General features: G+C 43.2%; 1 protein-coding gene across 1 annotated transcript in view; it reads right to left on the bottom strand.

Moving 5' to 3' along the window:
• TSPAN2 (tetraspanin 2) overlaps positions 1–20255 on the bottom strand; it is a 67478-nt gene that overhangs the window by 20792 nt on the left and 26431 nt on the right. The window contains exons 3-6 of the mRNA XM_029947717.1: positions 18111–18208; positions 16757–16831; positions 15393–15491; positions 14066–14137 (exon numbers count right to left, since the gene is read on the bottom strand). Coding sequence (XP_029803577.1) covers positions 14066–14137; positions 15393–15491; positions 16757–16831; positions 18111–18208 — 344 coding nt within the window. The remainder of the gene's footprint in view (positions 1–14065; positions 14138–15392; positions 15492–16756; positions 16832–18110; positions 18209–20255) is intronic.

Raw genomic sequence — 20255 nt, 5'->3', positions numbered from 1 at the left:
AAGTACAGCATCCTTTCTTAATAAAAACAATCAAGAAAGCTGGGAAAGAAGGAACTTACTTAAACAACATAAAAGCCATTTATGGAAGAAAAAAAAAAGCCCACACAGCTAATAGCATCCTCAATGGGGAAAAACTGAGAGCTTTCCCCCTGAGATCAGGAACACGACAGGGGTGTCCACTCTCACCACTGTTGTTTAAAATAGTGCTAGAAGTCCTAGCATCAGCAATCAGACAACAAAATGAAAGAAAAGGCCTCAGAATTGGCAAAGATGAAGTCAAACTTTCACTTTTCACAGATGACATGATATTGTACATGGAAAGCCTGAAAGACTCCACCAGAAGCCTTCTAGAACTGATCCATGAATTCAGCAAAGTCGCTGGGTACAAAATCAACATATAGAAACCGGTTGCATTTTTATACACCAATAATCAAGCAACAGAAAGAGAAATCAAGAAACTGATTCCATTCACAATTGTACCAAAAATCATAAAATACCTAGGAATAAACCTAACCAAAGATGTAAAGGATCTGTATGATGAAAACTATAGAAAACTTATGAAGGAAATTAAAGAAGACACAAAGAAATGGAAAAACATTATATGCTCAAGGATCAGAAGAATAAATATTGGTTAAAATGTCATTATTACCCAAAGCAATCTACATGTTCAGTACAATCCCAATCAAAATTGCACCAGCATTCTTCTCAAAGCTATAACAAACAATCCTAAAACTTGTATGGAACCACAAAAAACCCCGAAGAGCCAAAGTTATATTGAAGAAGAAAACCAAAATGGGAGGCATTACAATCCCAGACTTTAGCCTCTACTACAAAGCTGTCATCATCAAGACAGTATGGTACTGGCACAAAAAACCCAGACACATAGACCAATGGAATACAAGAGAGGACCCAGAATTGGACCCACAAATATATGGCCAATTAATCTTTGACAAAGCAGGGAAGAGTATCCAATGGAAAAAAGATAGCCTCTTTAACAGACAGTGCTGTAAGACATGGACTAGACAGCAACATTCAAAAGAAAGAAACTAGACCACTTTCTTAAACAACATACAAAAATGGATTCAAAATGGGTGAAGACCTAAATATGAGACAGGAAATCATCAAAACCCTAGAGGAGAAAGCAGGAACCAACCTCCTTGACCTCAACCACAGCAATTTCTTTCTCGACACATCCCCAAAGGCAAGGGAATCAAGAGCAAAAATGAACTATTGGGACCTCATCAAAATAAAAAGCTTCTGCACTGCAAAGGGAACAATCAATAAAATTAATAAACAACAGACGGAATAGGAAAAGATAGTTGCAAATGGATATTGGATAAAGGGCTAGTATCCAAAATCTATAAGAAACTCACCAAACTCCACACCCGAAAAACAAACAATCCAGTGAAGAAATGGGCAGAAGACATGAATAGACACTTCTCCAAAGAGGACATCCAGATGGCCAACAGACACATGAAACGATGCTCACTGTCACTCATCATCAGGGAAACACAAATCAAAACCACACTGAGATACCATCTCATGCCGGTCAGAGTGCTTAAAATGAACAAATCAGGAGACTATCGATGCTGGCAAGGATGTGGAGAATCGGGTACCTTTCTACATTGTTGGTGAGAAAGTAAACTGGTGTAGCTGCTCTGGAAAACAGTGTGAAGCTTCCTCAAAAAATTAACTAATAGAACTCCCCTATGACCCAACAATAGCACTGCTAGGGATATACCCAAGGGATACAGAAGTGCTGATGCATAGGGCACATGTACCCCAATGTTCATAGTGGCACTTCAGCAATAGCCAAATCATGGAAAGAGCCTAAATGTCCAACAGCTGATGAATGGATCAAGAAGATGTGGTTTATCTATACAATGGAATACTACATGGCAATGTGAAAGAATGAAATCTGGCCATTTGTAGGAAAGTGGATGGACCTCGAGGGTGTCATGCTAAGTGAAATAAGTCAGGCGGAGAAGGCCAGATATCATATGTTTTCACTCATAAGTGTAACAGGAGAAACTTAGCAGATGACCATGGGGGAGGGGTAGCGGGAAAATATAGTTAGGGAGAGAGAGGGGGGGGTAAACCATGAGGGCCTCTTAAATACTGAGAACAAACGGAGGGCTGAAGAGGGAGGGGGGAAGGGGAAGGGGGGTGATGGTCATGGGGTGGGGCACTTGTTGGGATGAGCACTGGATGTTACATGGACACCAATTTGAGAATAAACTATAAAAGAAAAAAATACATGATACCATTTTTCTAGCTAGTAAAGCCAAAAGCAGCAATGGATTCCTATCTCTTCCTCATAGTGAACTGGTCACTAAAACCTATAGATTTTACTTTCTAAATGGCTTTCCTTCCATTCCTGGTGCTCAGTCCAGCTTGTTACCAGTTAGCATATCTTGGCTGACAATGGGGCCTTCCCAACTGGTCTCCTTGACTCCAGATTTTCATTTCCCATCGATCCTCCAAATGGCTACAAAGCAAACTCAGGAAAATGTAAATCCTATCCCAGATTCTAACTTTAGTATTTTCCTAAGGATACAGCATGAGACGTAGACTTTGGGCTTCACCAGAATATTCAAGGCCCTATAGGAACAGGTCCCTTCTCCTTGAAGAACTCATCCCTACAGGTCCCTGAGCCAAAACCCACTACTGGGACATTTCTGGGTACAATTATACCCCCTTGTTTTCATTGCCTTTACCTTATATCCCTTCTACCTGCAATACTCTTCTCTTTAGTTTGTTTGCTAGGCTCTGATTCATCCTTTAAAACTCACCCTAAGAATTACATCAGGGGAGAGGATTTCTGGAAAGACGGCAGAGTAGGATGACCCTAAACTCACCTCCTCCCATAGGCATACTTAGATAATAGCTACATCAGTAAAACCAACCCAGAAAACCTGAAGACTAGCAGAAGAGATTTTCCACAGTTAATCATAGAAAGGAGGCCACATGGAAAAGGGCAGGGAGGGCAGAGATGCAGATTGGAACCAAACTCTTGGTGAGACTAAGCACCTATAGGACAGGCACCACAAGCATGGAGAAGGGAGACAGGCCCCACACCAGTCATCCCAGTCATAGGGAGCTGGCACTGGGAAGTCCCCAAACATTTTGTCCTGAAAACCAGAGGGGCTTAATTTTGAGAGCTTTTACAATTTGTGGGGCTTGACACCAGGAAATTTAAAAATCAGCATGCTTTTCTCTGGGAGAGCCAGAGGGTGGTAAGAAAGAGTTGCTATCCTTAAGGAGCCAGCATAACAAACAGGCCTGCTGAGATGCAACACAGAAGCAGCAGTTTGAAGCGGCTGGGGTATATGGGAAGGAGATTTATTTCCTAATCTCAGGACGTGTGCTGGAGGGGCAGGGATCTTTAGGAGACTTTTCTAAGAATAAAAGAGCTTGTGGGCACCATTTTTCTCCCCCTGCTCCCCAGCCTAGATGGCTAGAGACCTGAGGGAACCAGTGAGCACACTAGCCACCTAGCTTGCTAATACCACATTGTCTGCCCCTGTGCTCTCTTGTGGGTCTGGGTACCCCCATCCAACCAGTCCCACTTGGCTGGAGTCCCTTCGGAGTAGCTCCTGCCGCATCTGATCCTACAATCAGCCAACCAGGGACCCTGCCACTCCAAAGTGACTCCTGCCCTGGGAAGAGGGGATGCCAATCATACACACCAGTTTCACTGTAGCTCCAGCAGCTGGGCCTTAGAAGTGGCAGTGCAGAGGAAGTGCCCTGACAACACATCAGTAGCTCCAGCAGACAGATTGGGCGCAGACCTCTGATCTCACTACTGGCTCTGCCCACCAGCAGAGACCTCTCAGAGACAGCACAGGAAGAGAGCCCTGCAGTCTGGGGTCACTGCAGCCTCACCAGATGGATTGGAGGCAGACATCTGGCCTGACTGCAGGCCCAACCCACCAATGAAAGCCTCTCAGGGGACAGGGCAGAGACAGTGTTCTGCATTTTTCTATGACCACAGCCCAAGCTGATGGGAGGAGGACAGACATGTGGTCTGGCTGCTGATACTGCCTAACAATAAGCCTGCTGTGGCCCCAGACTGGCACAGGGACCAAACCCGGCCCGCAACAGGCAAAGTAGATGACTGTAGGCACCCGAATTGAAGGTAAACGAGGCTCAACCACAACAGTGGCCTCTATGCAACTCTATATAAGACACACCCCTCTATAGAAGACACCCCTGAAGCTCCTGGTCCTGGTGAATGGGGACACTGTACTGCACACGACCACTTCCTCATAGGTCACTACTTTCAAGAGCAGGAGACGTAATTGACATTACTAATCCATAGAAACAAACACAGAGAATTAGGCAGCCTGAGAAAACAGAGGAATATGTCCTAAATGAAAGAACAGGATAAAAACACAGTAAAAGGACTAAATAAAATGGATATAAGCAATATTCCTGATAAAGAATTCTAAACAATGGCCCTAAAGTTATTCACTGGCAGAGAAATAGGGGGCTCTGTACTTCCCACCCGCATCTCTCAAACAAAGAGGATCTGAAGCCAAAAGTCGCTGAACCCCAAGAGTCTGGGAGGGAAGGAAGACCGCCTCATAGGTGTGTGATTGCGAACTGGGGGAGATAAAAATGGACTGGGACACAGAGGTGCGGAGGGGAGGATCCCCTTCTGTGGGGAGACAAAGGGAAGAGAGAGCAGTTGGGGAGATGTAGGACTGTATCAGGACAAGAGAAAAACCTTGGATCAGGATGGAGAGGGATACTATCATCCCATCTCTAACTGCAGGGCTTTCTTTAGACTGGGGCTGGTTGCCCTGTTCCTGCACCTGAGAATGAGGAACTTACACATCATAAAAGCCATTTATGAAAAAAAAAGCCCACACAGCTAATAGCACTCTCAATGGGGAAAAACTGAGAGCTTTCCTGGGATCAGTGACACGACCAGGATGTCCACTATCACCACTGTTGTTTAACATAGTGCTGGAAGTCCTAGCATCAGCAATCAGACAACAACATGACAGAAACGGCTCAGAATTGGCAAAAATGAAGTCAAACTTTCACTTTTCATAGATGACACCAAAAGTCTCCTAGAACTGATCCATGAATTCAGCAATATTGCAGGATCCTAAGTGAAAATACAGAAATCAGTTGCATTTTTATACAACAATAATGAAGCAACAGAAAGAGAAATCAAGAAATGGATCCCATTCACAATTGCATGAAAAACCATAACATACCTAGGAATAAACCTAACCATGGATGTAAAAGATCTGTATGCTGAAAATTATAGAAAACTTATGAAGGAAATTAAAGAAGACACAAAGAAATGTAAAAACATTCCATGCCCATGGATTGGAAGAATAAGTATTGTTAAAATGTCAATACTACCCAAAGCAATCTACACATTCAGTACAATCCCAATCAAAATTGCATGGGAATTCTTCTAAAAGCTAGAGTAAATAATCCTAAAATATATATGTAACTACAAAAAACCATGAATACCTAAAGTAATATTGAAGAAGAAAACCAAAATGGGAGGCAACACAATCCCAGACTTTAGCCTCTACTACAAAGCTGTCATCATCAAGACAATATGGTATTGGCACCAAAACAGACATATAGACCAATGGAATAGAATATGGAACTCAGAATAGGACCCACAAATGTATGGCCAATTAATCTTTGACAAAGCAGGAAAGAGCATCCAATGGAGAAAAGACAGCCCCCTTAAAAGATGGTGCTGAGAGAACTGCAGAAGAATGAAACTAGACCACTTTCTTACACAATACACAAAAATGAACTCAAAATGGGTGAAAGACCTGGATGTGAGAAGGAATCCATCAAAACTTTAGAGGAGAAAGCAGAAAACAACTTTCTAGACCTCAGCTGCAACAATTTCTTACATCGACATATCTCCAAAGGCAAGAGAATTAAAAACAAAAATGAACTACTGGGACCTCATCAAGATAAAAAGCTTCTGCACTGCAAAGGAAATAGCCAACAAAACTAATAGGAGATCAATGGAATGGGAAAAGATAGTTTCAAATGCCATAATGGATAAAGAGCAAGTATCCAAAATCTATAAGAAACTCACCAAACTCCACACCCAAAAAACAAATAATCCAGTGAAGTAATGGACAGAAGACTTGAATAGACACTTTTCCAAAGAGGACATCTAGATGGCCAACTGACACATGAAATGATGCTCACTGTCACTCATCATCAGGGAAACACAAATCAAAATCACACTGAGATACCATCTCATGCCAGTCAGAGTGGCTAAAATGAACAAATCAAGAGACTATTGATGCTGGCGAGGATGTGGAGAAACGGGCACCCTCTTACACTGGTGGTGTGAATGTAAACTGGTGCAGCCGCTCTGGAAAACAGTGTGAAGCTTTCTCAAAAAATTAACAATAGAACTCCCCTATGACCCAGCAATAGCGCTGCTAGGGATTTACCCAAGGGATACAGAAGTGCTGATGCATAGGGGCACATGTACCCCAATGTTCATAGCAGCACTGTCAACAATAGCCAAATCATGGAAAGAGCCTAAATGTCTATCAGCTGATGAATGGATCAAGAAGATGTGGTTTATCTATACAATGGGATACTACATGGCAATGAGAAAGAATGAAATCTGGCCATTTGTAGCAATGTGGATGGAACTCGAGGGCCTTACGCTAAGTCAAGCAGAGAAAGACAGATACCATATGTTTTCACTCATAGGTGGAACAGTGGAAACCTAACAGTACCATAGGGGAGGGGAAGTAGAAAAAAAAAGTTATGAAGAGGGAAGAAGGCAAACTATAAGAGACTCTTAAATACAGAGAAGAAACTGAGGGTTGATGTGGGTGGGGGAGAAAGGAAAATAGGTGATGGACATGGAGGAGGGCACTGTTGGGATGAGCACTGGATGTTTTGTGGAAACCAAACTGAAAATAAACTGTAAGATAGAAAATAAACAATTAGAATATACATTTAAACTGTCACAAAAAATACACTAGAGGGAATCAAGAGTAGATTAGAGAAAGAGAAAAATGGGTCAGGGAGCCTGAAGAGACTATAATGGAAAGCAACCACAGTGAACAGCAAAAGGAAAAAAAAACAATAAAAAATGAGAAAAGGTTAAGAGAAGTCAATGACATCATCAAATGTAATAACATGCACATTAAAAGAATACCAGAGAAAAAATAAAAAGTGAGCAGAAAATTTATTTGAAGAAATCATAGCTGAAAACTTTCCTTATCATCTGGGGAAAGAAACAGGCCCAAGTAGCACAGACAGGCCCTAAGAAGATGAACCCACAAAGATACACACCAAGACACATAATAATTAAAATGGCAAAAAATAGTGATAAAGAGAGAATTTTAAAGTATCAAGAGAAAAGTAAATAGTTACAGACAAGGTAAACTCCATATAGTCCAATTTCTGAAAGGAAAAACCTGCAACTAAGAATATTCTGTCCAGCAAGGCTATTGTCATCAGAATAGAAGACGAGAGAAAGGGTTTCCCAGATAAAAGTTAAGGGAGTTCATCACCACTAAACCAGCCTTACAAGAAACATTGAAGGGATTTTTTTTTCTTTTATAGTTTACTGTTAAGTTGGTTCCCATATAACACCCAGTGCTCATCCCCACAAGGCCCTCCTCCATGCCCATCACCCCTCTTCCCCTCTCCCGCTCCCCCATCGGCCCTCAGTTTGTTCTCAGTGTTCAAGGGTCTCTCATGGTTAGCCTCCCTCCCTCTCCTCAACTAGTTTTCCACCTTCCCCTCCCCCACGGTCCTCTGTTAAGTTTCTCCTGTTCCACTTATAAGTGAAAAAATATGGTATCTGTCTGAAGGGACTTCTTTACATGGAAAGAAAAGGCCATAATCAGGAGTAAGAAAATTGTGAAAGGAAAAATATTTCACAGGTAAATATAAATAAAGGTTGTAGATCAATCACTTATAAAAACAATACAGAGATTAAAGCACAAAGGTGGTAAGATCAGTTATATCTTTAAAAACCAAAGAATTCACAAAATAAAGAATTTGAAGTCTGACATTATTATATAAAATGAGGGGGGAAATAAAATTTGGGGGCTTTTAGAATGTTCAAACTTAAGCAACCATTGGCTTAATACAGACTGCTATAAGATGTTGTATATGAGTCTAATAGTAACCACAACAGTAATCTAATAGCAACCACAAATAAGAAACCTGTAGTAATACGCAAAAAACAAAGAGAAAGGAATCCAAGCATATCACTAAAGAAAGCCATCAAACCACAAGAGAAAAAAGCAAGAGAAGAACAAAGGAAAACTACAAAAGCAAATGTAAAACAAGTAACAAAATGGCGATAAATAGATACCTATCAATAATTACTCTGAATGTAAATGAACTAAATGCACTAATCAAATGACATAGGGTTATTGAATTGATGAAAAACAAGATCCATCTACATGCTGCCTAAAACAGACTCATTTCAGACTTATAGACACAGGCAGATTGAAAGTGAAGGGTGGAAAAGCCTTTACCATGCAAATGATAGCAAAAAAAAAAAAAAGGCAGAGGTAACAGTACTTAAATTGAACAAATAGAGTTTAAATCACAGACTATAATAAGAGGCAAAGAAGATCACGACGTAATGATAAAGGGAACAATCCATCATGAAGATATAACAGTTGTAAATATTTATCATCCGACAAGAAAGCACCTAAATACATAAAGTAAATATTAGCACACATAAAAGAAGAAACTGATAGGGGCACCTGGGTGGCTCCGTTGGTTGAGCGTCCGACTTCGGCTCAGGTCACGATCTCACAGTTCATGGGTTTGAGGCCTGCGTCGGGCTCTGTGCTGGCAGCTCAGAGTCTGGAGCCTACTTTCGATTCTGTGTGTCCCTCTCTCTCTGCCCCTCCCCGGCTCATGATCTGTCTCTCTCTGTCTCCCAGAAATAAATAAATATTAAAAAAATTAAAAGAAGAAATTGATAGTCACACAATAATAGTAGGGGACTTTAACACCCCACTTACATCAATGGATATATCATCCGGGCAGAAAATTAACAAAGAAATAGTGGCTTTGAAGGATACATTGGACCAGATGTATTTAACAGATATATTCAGAACATTCCATCCAATAAGAGTGGAATACATGTTCTTTTCAAGTGCACATAGAACACTCTCTACAACAGATAACATGTTAGGCCACAAAATACATTTCAGTAAATTCAAAATGACTGGAATCATATCATGCATATTTTCTGACCAGAACGCTATGAAACTAAGTTTTAAAATCTTTGGGATGTAGCAAAAGCTATTCTAAGAGTGAAGATTATAGCAATACAGGCCTACCTCAAGAGGCAAGAAAAATATTAAACAACCTAAACTTACACTGAAAGGAGCTAGAAAAAAAAAAAACTAAGCCCAAAGCCAGTAGAAGGGAAGAATAAACATTAGAGCAGAAATAAATGAAATAGAGACTAAAAAAAAAAAAGCAGTAAAACTTTTAGTCTTATCAAGAAAGGAAGAGTGAGCACTTACATAAAATCAGAAACAAAGGAGCAAAAAAGAACTAATACAACAGAAACACAATTACAAGAGACTATTAAGAAAAATTATATGCCAACAAATTTGACAACTTGAAGAAGTAGATAAATTCCTAGAAACAGATAGCCTCCCACAACTGAGCCAGGAAGAAATAAAAAAATTTGAATAGACTGAATACTAAAAATGAAATTGAATCAGTAATAAAAAAACTCCCAACAAATAAACATGTGGGACCAGATGGCTTCACAGGTGAATTCTACCAAATGTTTAAAGAAGAGTAAACATCTATTATTCCCAAGTTATTCCAAAAAAATAGGAAAGGAAGGAAAGCTTTCAAATTCATTCTATAAGGCTAGCATTACCTTGATACCAAAAGCAGACAAAGACACTACAAAATGAAAGAACTACAGGTCAATGTCTCTATTGAACAAAGATGCAAAAATCCTCAACAAAATACAAGCAAACCAAATCCAACAATACATTAAAAAAATCATTCACTACAATCAAGTGGGATTTATTCTTGTTATGCAAGAGTGATTCAATATTTGCAAATCAATCATTGTGATACAGCACATCAATAAGAGAAAGGATAAAAAGCATATGATCATCTCAATAGATGCAGAAAAAGCATTTGACAAAGGTACACCATCCATTCATGATAAAAACCTTCAACCAAGTAGGTTTAGAGGGAACATACCTCAAGAAAATAAAGATCATATATAAAAACTCCACAGCTAACCTCACGCTCAATGGTGAAAAACTGAGAGCTTTTCCTCTAAGATCAGGAACAAGATAAGGATATCCGCTCTTACCATTTTTTTCTTCTCCCTGCCCCCACTCTCACCACTTCTATTCAACATAGTACTAGAAGTCTTAGCCATAGCAATTAGACAACAAAAAGAAAGGTATCCAAATTTGTCAGGAAGAAGTAAAACTTTTCACTATTTGCAGGGGACATGATACTATATACAGAAAACCCTAAAGGCTCCCCTAGAAAACTACCAAAATGGATAAATGAATTCAGTAAGGTTGCAGGATACAAAGTCAATATATAGAAATCTGTTGCATTTCTACACAATAATAATGAAGTAACAGAAAGATAAATTAAGAAAACAATCCAGTTTATGATTGCACCCATAATAAGATACTTGGAAATAAACTTAACCAAGGAGGTGAAAGATCTATTTTCCAAAAACTATATAACACTGATGAAATAAATTGAAGGTGACATAAGCAAATGAAAAGATACTCCACACTCATGGATTGGAAGAACAAATACTGTGAAAAGGTCTATACTACCCAAAGCAACTACAGATTTAATACAATCCCTATAAAAATACCATAATATTTTTCACAGACCTAGAACAAATAATCCTAAAATTTGTATGTAACCACAAAAGACCCTAAACAGCCAGAGCAATCTTGAGAAACAAGAAAAACGCTGGAGAAAACCAATCCCAGATTTAAAATATACTACAAAGCTGTAGGAATCAAAACAGTATGGTACTGGCACAATAACAGACACATAGATCAATGGAACAGAAGCCAAAAATAAACCCACACTTTTCTGGTCAACTAACCTATGACAAAGGAGGCAAGGCTACAAAATGGGAAAAAGACATCTCCTCAACATCTCATCTCATGCACTGTTGTTGGGAATGTAAGCTGGTGCAGCCACTGTGGAAAACAGTATGGAGTATTACTCTATAATCCAGTAATTCCAGTACTGGGTATTTACCCAAGTAAAACTAACTCAAGAAGATATATGCACCTCTATGTTTATTGTAGTATCTACAATAGCCAAGATACGGAAGCAGCCTGAGTGTCCACCGATAGATGAATGGATAAAAAGATGTGGCATATATACTGAGGGTTGATGGGGGTGGGGGAGAGGGGAGAATGGGTGATGGGCATGGAGGAGGGCACTTGTTGGGGTGAGCACTGGGTGTTATATGGAAATCAACTTGACAATAAACTGTAGAAAAAAAGAAAAAAAAAGGTGTGGTATTTTTCACAATGGAATATTACTAAGCCATGAAAAAGAATGAAATCTGCCATTTGTAACAACAGGGATGGACCTGGAGAAGTATAATGCTAAGTGAAAAAGTCAGAGAAATACAGAGAAAGACAAGTCCCATATGCTTTTACTCATATATGGAATTTAAGAAACAAAGCAGATGAATAAAGAAAAAAAAGACAAAAACCAGACTTAAATATAGGGAACAAACTAGTGGTTGCCAGCGGGGAGGTGGGTGAGAAGATGGGTGCAATCGATTATGGGGATTAAGAGGTACACTTGTTAACATTTTTAAAAATAATTTTTAAGTTTATTTCTTTATTTTAAGAGAGAGAGAGGGACAACATGAGTGGGGGAGGGGCAGAGGGAGAGAGGGAGAGAGAGTATCCCTGGCAGGCTCCACACTGGCAGCGCAGAGCCAGACCTGGGGCTCCAATTTTGGATGCCTAACCAACTCAGCCACTCAGGTGCCCCTGAAAAAATATTTTTTAATGTTTTTAATTCATTTTTGAGAGAGAGAGAGAGCACACGAGCATGGGCAGAGAAAGGACACAGAGAAAGAGGGACACACAGAATCCGAAGCAGGTTCTAGGTTCCAAGGTGTCAGCACAGAATCTGACATGGGGCTTGAACCACAAGATCATGACCTGAGCTGAAGTGGGATGCTGAACCAGCGGAGCCACCCAGGCACCCCAAGAGGTACGCTTGTGATGAGCACTCAATAATGCACAGAATTGTTGAATCATTATACTACACACTTGAAACTAAGTGAAGACTTCTATCAATGACACTTGAACACTAACAAAGAATCACATCAGGAGGGCCTCCTGCAACCCTTCAAATCACATGCCTCGCTCGCACAGTCGTACTCCTGCACCACCGTGTGGTGGTGCTGGCTCCCTGCAGGTCTCTCGGGCAGCCGCTGAGCACTTTGAGAGCAATGGCTGTGCCTTATTCATGTCCTCCAACTCAAAGGGAGTCAGTAAGTGCCCAATGCAAGACTCATGACACAAACTGGCGCTAAGATTTATTATTCCTTTACCTTCACAGCTGCGTGCTTAGAAGCATCCATGTCATTGTCCCCATATTTTCCTATTTCTCCCCTCATTTCCCACATTGCATCTGTGCTTCCCCCACCCTCTTCACTGAAACTGCACAGCCAACATTATTATCAATTAAGACCAAATCCCACACTCTATTTCCAGCCTTCATTGCCTTGTCTTCTTCCCAGCATCAAACTTTATAGACAAACTATCTCCTCTCTCACTTCCCTCCGTCCTTTGGACTCTTCCCAATTTGACTCCTCCCTCCCAGTCTTCTTCTGGCTTCTTGTCCTTTGCTTACCCCTTAAATGACAGGGTTTTCAGCCCACCTCTGCCCTACTCCACACACTCTCCCTGGGCGGAGCCACTCCTATGGCTTTGGCAACCACCGCTAAGCTGGGAGTCCTACACCTGTCTTCGGCTCAGAATATATGTAAGTCTCACGGGCACCTGAAGTGCAAACTTGACCAAAATGGCACCGGAGTGTGCTCTTTTCCCTCCGTGCCCCCTTCACGGGGAGCAGAGGCTGCACCCACCCATTCTGCTCAAGCAGAAGTCTGAGGTCTTAGCTTCCTTCGCCCCCTCCCCACTCACACACAGGAGGCTGGGCAGGCCTGTTGATTCTACCCTCTAACATCTCTGAATCCGCTGCTTCCTCTCCACCCCTACTGCTTGTGACTTGCATCACCTCCTCGTCCTCTCCTACCAGGATGACCACAAGTGCCACCCAAGTGGCCACCCTCCCACACTCTCCCACCTTCTAGTCTACCTGTCACACCCAGCAGCCTGAGCACTCTCTACAATGCAAAACTATGCTAATCCTCTGCTAAAAGCAACACCTTTCCCAAACTCCCAGGTGTAAAATCATGCCTTTGTCTGCCTCCCCAGGAATGTCCCTCACCATCCCCCTCTGAACTCTATTGTCCTGCAGTCCTAGAGGTCCACACCGCCATGCCTCTGTTTCTGCTGCTTTATGGGTCCTGGAATGACCTTCCTGTCTCAAAATGCAGCTCAAGGATCCCAACTTCTGTGAAGCTTTTTGTGTTTCCACTGTACTCTTTACAGCTTGGGGCACATACCGTCTCCCTTGACTAGTCTGTGAGGTCAGGGAGCCACGAGTCATGTGGTTTTCATCTCAGAGTTTTCAGAATCTGGCCCAGTGCCTGGCACACAGCACTTACTAAATGAAGCATTCTTCAGTGACTTTCATGGAGAGGTGTGGGCCAATGTTCTTGGGGTGCACACCTCTGGGCCCTGTTGAGTTTAATTAATGCCAGAACATTTGCACCATTATGGGCAAGTCAGCTTACCATCATTTCCCAGGGGACTGGAAGATTGGGACTCAGCCTTGCTTCACTTATTTTACATAGAATAAAGCTGAGGTACAGAAGCCACTGGGAGGTGGATTTCTAGAATCACACCCAATGGCAAGAGCCATCTTACCCTATAGACAGGATAGGAACCCTGGTAGAGAAGCTTACCTTGTGCCCTAGAAGTTCCTTTGGACAGGTGGGTTGGACCTGTTCAGAGCTTTCTTTTCCACAGCACTGAAACTAGAGTCAGAGAAGAGTTTTTAGGGCCCAGGAAGGAGGGGTGGGAGCTAGAAGTCTGGGCATTGCGGCTAAACACTGGGGCACTCAGGCAGCAAAACAGCTACAGGACCCATCAAAGCAACCAAAACTGCCATTTCTAGAAAGATAGCAGAGTCACATAACTGTGCTGGCAAAACAAGAAAAGAACTTCGGTCAAGTTGTCTGAGTTTTACGATGGGAAGTGACTCAAGGCAATCCAAACAAAGCAAGAAGCCAGTGACGGTGTCTGTGTAAATTGCTGTTTTTTAGACAGGAATTGGGTCCTTAGATTCTTTATTTCAGCCTGGGAGTAATTTAACCTGCTGAGTCGCTAAAGTTTTATGAGCTTCAGGAAGGGCTCACTAACTGGGGACAGTCTGGGACAGAGAGAAGTGCCACAGTAAATAAACCCCAGGGGTTGAAAGGCCAGGGCATGAAGACAGGCCAGCAAATAGGTGTCCTGCCTTAGGGCTGGCCCTCCAAAGACAAAGGAGACTGTGTGTTGCTTAATGTCCCTGGGGCGGCTGAGGCTGAACAGGATAAATGGTTGGCACCTTCCAGGACATTCCTGTGACAAACAAGAACAGGGCTGCCTAGAAGCAACTGGCCCAAGGGTTCATAGATACTTCTCCATATTGCAGTGGTTAGTAAATCAGGAGGAACTCTGACCTGGTTCATCTCATCCATATGCCTTCTTCTGTTAGCTGTGTGTAGCCCTCAGCACTGCACCGACAGACAGCACAGTGCCATAGAATGTTCTGGGACAAAGGGAGCATAGCTGTCTCCGTGCCCTTTCATTTGACATGTGGGGGAACATGAGTGATTATCAGGGAGAGGAGGAACTCGCTCAGGGTCACAAAGTTGCTCAGTGGCAGAGCTGCCACTGGAAAGGCCCTTCCTGACTTGAAGGTCATGGTGGCATCTATTACACCACCATGCCGCCTTCTGACACAGCTTGGTATTGATTTGGGCTGCCTTCTGGGCACTCTTGTTTGAGCTCTTTTGTCTCTCTGGGGCACATGTCCTAACTTCCTCTTGTGAACTCTGTGTGCTAGGCAGGCCTCTTCCTCTTCTAGGTTCTACACATAATGCCAATGGCGGCTCCCACGAGGGCTGAGATACAGTGCTACCGCGTGGCTTCACCAAAGTCATTCTGACCTCTAGTCCAAGTGATGAGAGAGCCTCGCTAACGCACGAGCTTCAAAAGATAGGATTTTAAAGAAGTAAAGTTACTTACTGTTGAGTGGAAGGTAATGAGCGTCCCATTTCCTTTTTCCCTGTCTTTCAGATAATCATTATAAGCCTCCTCATACATGGTCTGGACATGCCGTATAGCCTGAAAAAATACCAGGAAGACAAAGGGGACAGTGACTGGAATGTTTCAAACACTCCCTTTTCATCAAGGAAAACACCCTCTTGGAAAACACAGCCTGTCTCTGTGTCTATCTGTGTTTTACTCAGTTCTGCATTTATGGAAGAGATTATAGAGTCTGGAGTTTCCCAGATACTTTTGGAGATGGGAAAATAGACTAACCAAGAATAACGCTCATAGACTAGAAGGATTTAAGTGGAGGTTCTCACACCTGAATGGACATCAGCCTCCACGGGGCCCCAGACTTGGGGGCCTACCCAGGAGGTCTGACATACAGTGAGTGGGGCTTATGCATTCTTGGTGCCCCATGGGTTCAAAGTACTCAAATCTATCTATTCATGACTTGGTTTAAAAGATGCTCATGACCAAGGAAAGCTGTTTCCACATATAAATATCATAGAAAACAGAGAATGCTCTTTCTGGTATAAAGGCATGTGATCTGACATCCATAGAGATCTCAAAAAGTCATTAGATCTGATTTCTCCAACCACAAATATAATCAGCTACTTTAGAAACATTCCAAAGGAGGTGATATTTACTTATTCTACACACTTACCGTCTTTTAACACCTAAAATAAGTTCATAAACACAATATTGATAACACATGAATTTACATGAAGTACAGTAAACTTAAGATTCCTTCTTCCTCCTTTTCACTCCCTTCTTCCCCACAGGGTGTTTTACCCTTCCAAGAAAGGCCATTTCCTCGGTGGGTTCTTCTGATAACTAATTTTGGACACCTATAATTTGAGCACAAGTCTGAAGAGACTGGCTTTACCAGCACACAGCAGGTGAGGCTGCCGTCTTTGAGGATGATGTGGCCTCTTTCCAGGCCAAGCCCTACGGACAAATATTAGTCTAACACGGGATGAAAATGCATTTTCCTCTCCATCCCTCCTTCTCATGAATGCAGTTTACCCTCTTTCCCCGTTACGAACGAGATAATCTTAAACTAAGCATCCTTCAAAAATCATAGACCCCTTCATAAATGTTATGAAAGCGATGAACTGTCTCCTCAGGAAAATGTGCACACGTATTTGTACGCACACGGACACAGACATGCGCACAGGCCTGCACAATATTTCCAGGTTAAGACCTTCTGCTTCAACGATAAATGTGGGGGTTATTTAGTTTTGTAGTACCACTGTGGGTGTAATAGTCTCACATCCTTCGCCATAAAGAAACACTTTAACTATCGTAAAAAGAAATTGTAAGTGATTTCTACTTACTACACCCTTGCCTATAAAAGCAAACACTCCAGTGGTTACTTCGGCAGCAAAGATCACCAGGAGGCAGGTAAAGAACTGTAGAGGAGAGAAAACACTCACTTCATTAACTCAATACCTTTTCGATTTATTTGGCCTCTTTAATTCCAGTTCCATCTGGAAAACGTGAGGCAAGTTCGAATTGATCTGGTAGGAAGCCTTTGTCCCCCACTTCCCTGCGGTATGTTTATGCATTCATTTGCTCATTGATTCATTCGGTGATTGTTTATTGAGCATCTACGCTGAATCAGGCACCGTCCTTGGCACTGGGTGTTCAACGGTGAGTAAGGTAAGACCCCAACATCTCTGCGATCATGGGCCTCATATCAGAAAATGGTAAATATGATAAATGAGTAAAGCACTAAAAGAAGTGAGTTAGATAATTTCAGACAGTGATAAAGAAATCCCACCACTTAGAACAGTGCTTGGCACATATGTGCTCAACGGATTCTTGAACCAAAGAGATCCTGTAAAGATATAAAACAAGGCCAGGAGACAGGGAGCTACTGGTGGGGCCTGGGGCCTGAGGGCTGCGGGCTGCGGGCTGCAAGGTTTCTCTGGGGAGTGGGGGGGTGGCGGTGAGGGGCGTCCTCCTGGACGGATTTCTGTTCACATCTCTTGGGTCAGCTCCATGTTCAGAAATCGGCAACAGGGTAAAGACAGGCAGAATGCAGGACTGAGGAAAGGAGTTAAGAGGTTTTATACTCAGAAATGGCAGGTATGATTAAAAAAATCAAAGATTGCAGTGGGTAAGGAGAGACTGCCCCTTTAAATTGCGGTTTCGGACCCCTCATGGAGAAATACGCAATCTTTCTCTCTTCTGACCCGTCTTCCTTCTCCCTGTTTCTCTTAGGTCACTCTGAACTTGGGTGTGTATAGCAGTAACTAAAATTCACTTTTTTTTTTTTTTTTTTTAAGACAGAGGCTGCTTGTTCAACCACAAGAGGGATGGGATGTTTGGTTAAGTTATTGATCTCAAACAGCAATTCTTTTCTTGTAGGGAGCAGCACTGCCCCGGCTTGAGGACTCTTAGCTGCCTCCCTGTGAGGTAATCTTGAAAGAATAATCATAATTTTCCCCTTACAATTATTAGGCACCTTTCCTTCCAAAACATCTTCATACGCATGACCTCATTTTTTTTCATACTTTCCATATGAGGTCGGGACAAAGATAATATTATTCTTAAGCAGGAGACGGAGAAACGGAGACTCAGGGAGAGGGAGCGAGTGCCAAGGTCTCAGTGGGACGAGAAACTGGCGCTGGAGGCCCCATCTCCGGGGCCCTTCAGACCCGCCCCCTCCCGCAGCGCCCCACTTACAGATCCGAGCACACACTGCGACTCTCGCATGGCTCCGCAGCACCCGAAGAAGCCCACGGCCATCATCAGGGCCCCTGCTCCAACCAGCACGTACAGCCCTGAGGGGAAGAGGTCAGAGGGGACACTGAGCACCCAGCCGGCTTGTTCCCCTCCCCTGCTGCGCCAGGCGTCTCCGCAGGGCAGAGCCTAGGCTGCTGCCAAGATGATGGGGAGCACTTAGTGAATGCTTGGGCAGAGTAGCATCAGCTGCTGCCAGTATAATGGGGAGCACTCAGTGAGTGCTTGCTGAGTGCCTACCTGATGGAACCTGCCCCAGGGTTTGAGAGGTAGGGGCTACAGTTATCCCCAGTGAGCAGAGAAAGCTGATACTTAAAGAGGTGAAGGGACCTACTCACTGTCACTTGGGTGGCAAGGACTGGAAACCTCATCCGTCCGAGTTCCCTGGTTCCTGCTCTTAATCACCTCCACGTGCCTCCTACGTGCCAGGCACTTTACCTTTCGGATTTCTACCTCCCCCAGAAAATGGGTATTCCTCTCATTTGCCAGAAGGTGATGCAGTGAGTACAGGGGCGGTCAGGAGTCAGTGCCGGAGCTGGGACACAAACCGTTGCCTGTCTAGGGGACCCCTGGGCCCTCATGGCACTCTGGAATTAGTGGCTGTCTCCATCACAGGAGAGGCTGCGAGGACAAAGTGTCTCAGAGGGGCGCCTGGGTGGCTCAGTTGGTTGAGCATCCGGCTTCAGCTCAGGTCATGATCTTACAGTTCGTGGGTTCGAGCCCCATGTCGGGCTCTGTGCTGACAGCTCAGAGCCTGGAGCCGTCTTCAGATTCTGTGTCCCCCTCTCTCTCTGACCCTCCCCTGCTCACGCTGTCTCTCTGTCTCTCTCTCTCTCAAAAATAAATAAAACATTAAAAAGTATTTTTTAAAAAGTGTCTTGGAGGGAAAAGGGCTGACGGTCTGCCCAGGTACAGATGGGGAAGCAGGGACACGGTGGGACGGAAGAGGGGGTCTTCAGTTACCGAGAGGGGCAGGAAGGCACAGGAATAACGCGGTCAAGTTTTGTGAGAATCGCCAACTGTAGAAGGCATCACCATATACACTGGACACATAGGAGATTGCAGCGTTTCAAGAAAATAGCGAGAGGAGGTGACAGGCTAATACACATGAAATGCTATTAATAATACCATGGTAGCTACATTTGTTAAGGGCTTATTTTTTTCCACACACTGTTCTAAGCACCTGACACAGACTTCTTATCTTCAGGAGGCAGGTACCATTGTCCTCTCCATTTTCTGGAGAAACTAGTCCCCAAAAGGTTAAGCGATTTGCTCAACAAGAGAGAGCTGGGGTAAAAATACCCATCTGCCTCTAAGCTAGCTCTCACCGTTAGCCTAGCCTGTCCTGCCTCTCCAGAATAACAGCAGCCTCATTCCTGGTGCTAATTCCACTTACTCCTCAAGTCAAGCCCCAGGAGCCTTGTTCTCACAAGAGAAAGAAAAGGACAGCAATGTTCTTGTTCTGCGAGAAATAAAGCCAAGCCCTTTCTTATTTCCTTTTCTGATCTGGAGAGAAGTCAGAACACAATGTGGGGGCCTGGCCCCTGACTTGCTCAGAGCAACGCTAATTGTCCTTATTTCATTCTTTTGCATTTTATTCATCTGAGTCACCTGGAAACCACTCCCAGTCACTGAAAGGGTAGGAACCGCCAGTGTCCCCCCTCTTCGGGGAAAGCCTGGGCAGGATGCCTCCGGGGGCCCCTCTCAGTGCTGATGGTGGTTTGTGGGCAGATCTGTCTGGTCCCTGACACACACAGGGTGACACCCAGGCAGCTCCGCTTCCTGTAGTACCCTGGCTCTTCTCGGGGCCTTTAGGACGGGGAAGTCCTGCCGATCCGCAGTCCTGGGGCAGGTATTTATTTATTTCCTGCTATCCCAGCTCTGCCACTTCCTCCCTTTTCCTTTCCACTAAGAGAATGATTCCATGTGGAATGGACGTGGGAATGAGAAACGACACCATGTTAAAGACAATACTGTTGTTAGCTCCACTGCCTACACACCTTATTATTTTAAAATTTTTATTTTTCAAAGCTCTTTCACTTCCATCATCTTTCTGGCTTCTCAAGCCAATAACATAAGGCAAGTGTT

The sequence above is a fragment of the Suricata suricatta genome, chromosome 8 (genome assembly GCF_006229205.1).
Source record: "Suricata suricatta isolate VVHF042 chromosome 8, meerkat_22Aug2017_6uvM2_HiC, whole genome shotgun sequence".
In the NCBI taxonomy this organism is placed as follows: Eukaryota; Metazoa; Chordata; class Mammalia; order Carnivora; family Herpestidae; genus Suricata; species Suricata suricatta.
Note: the sequence above shows the minus strand (reverse complement) of the source record. Positions and strands in the feature narration are given on the sequence as shown.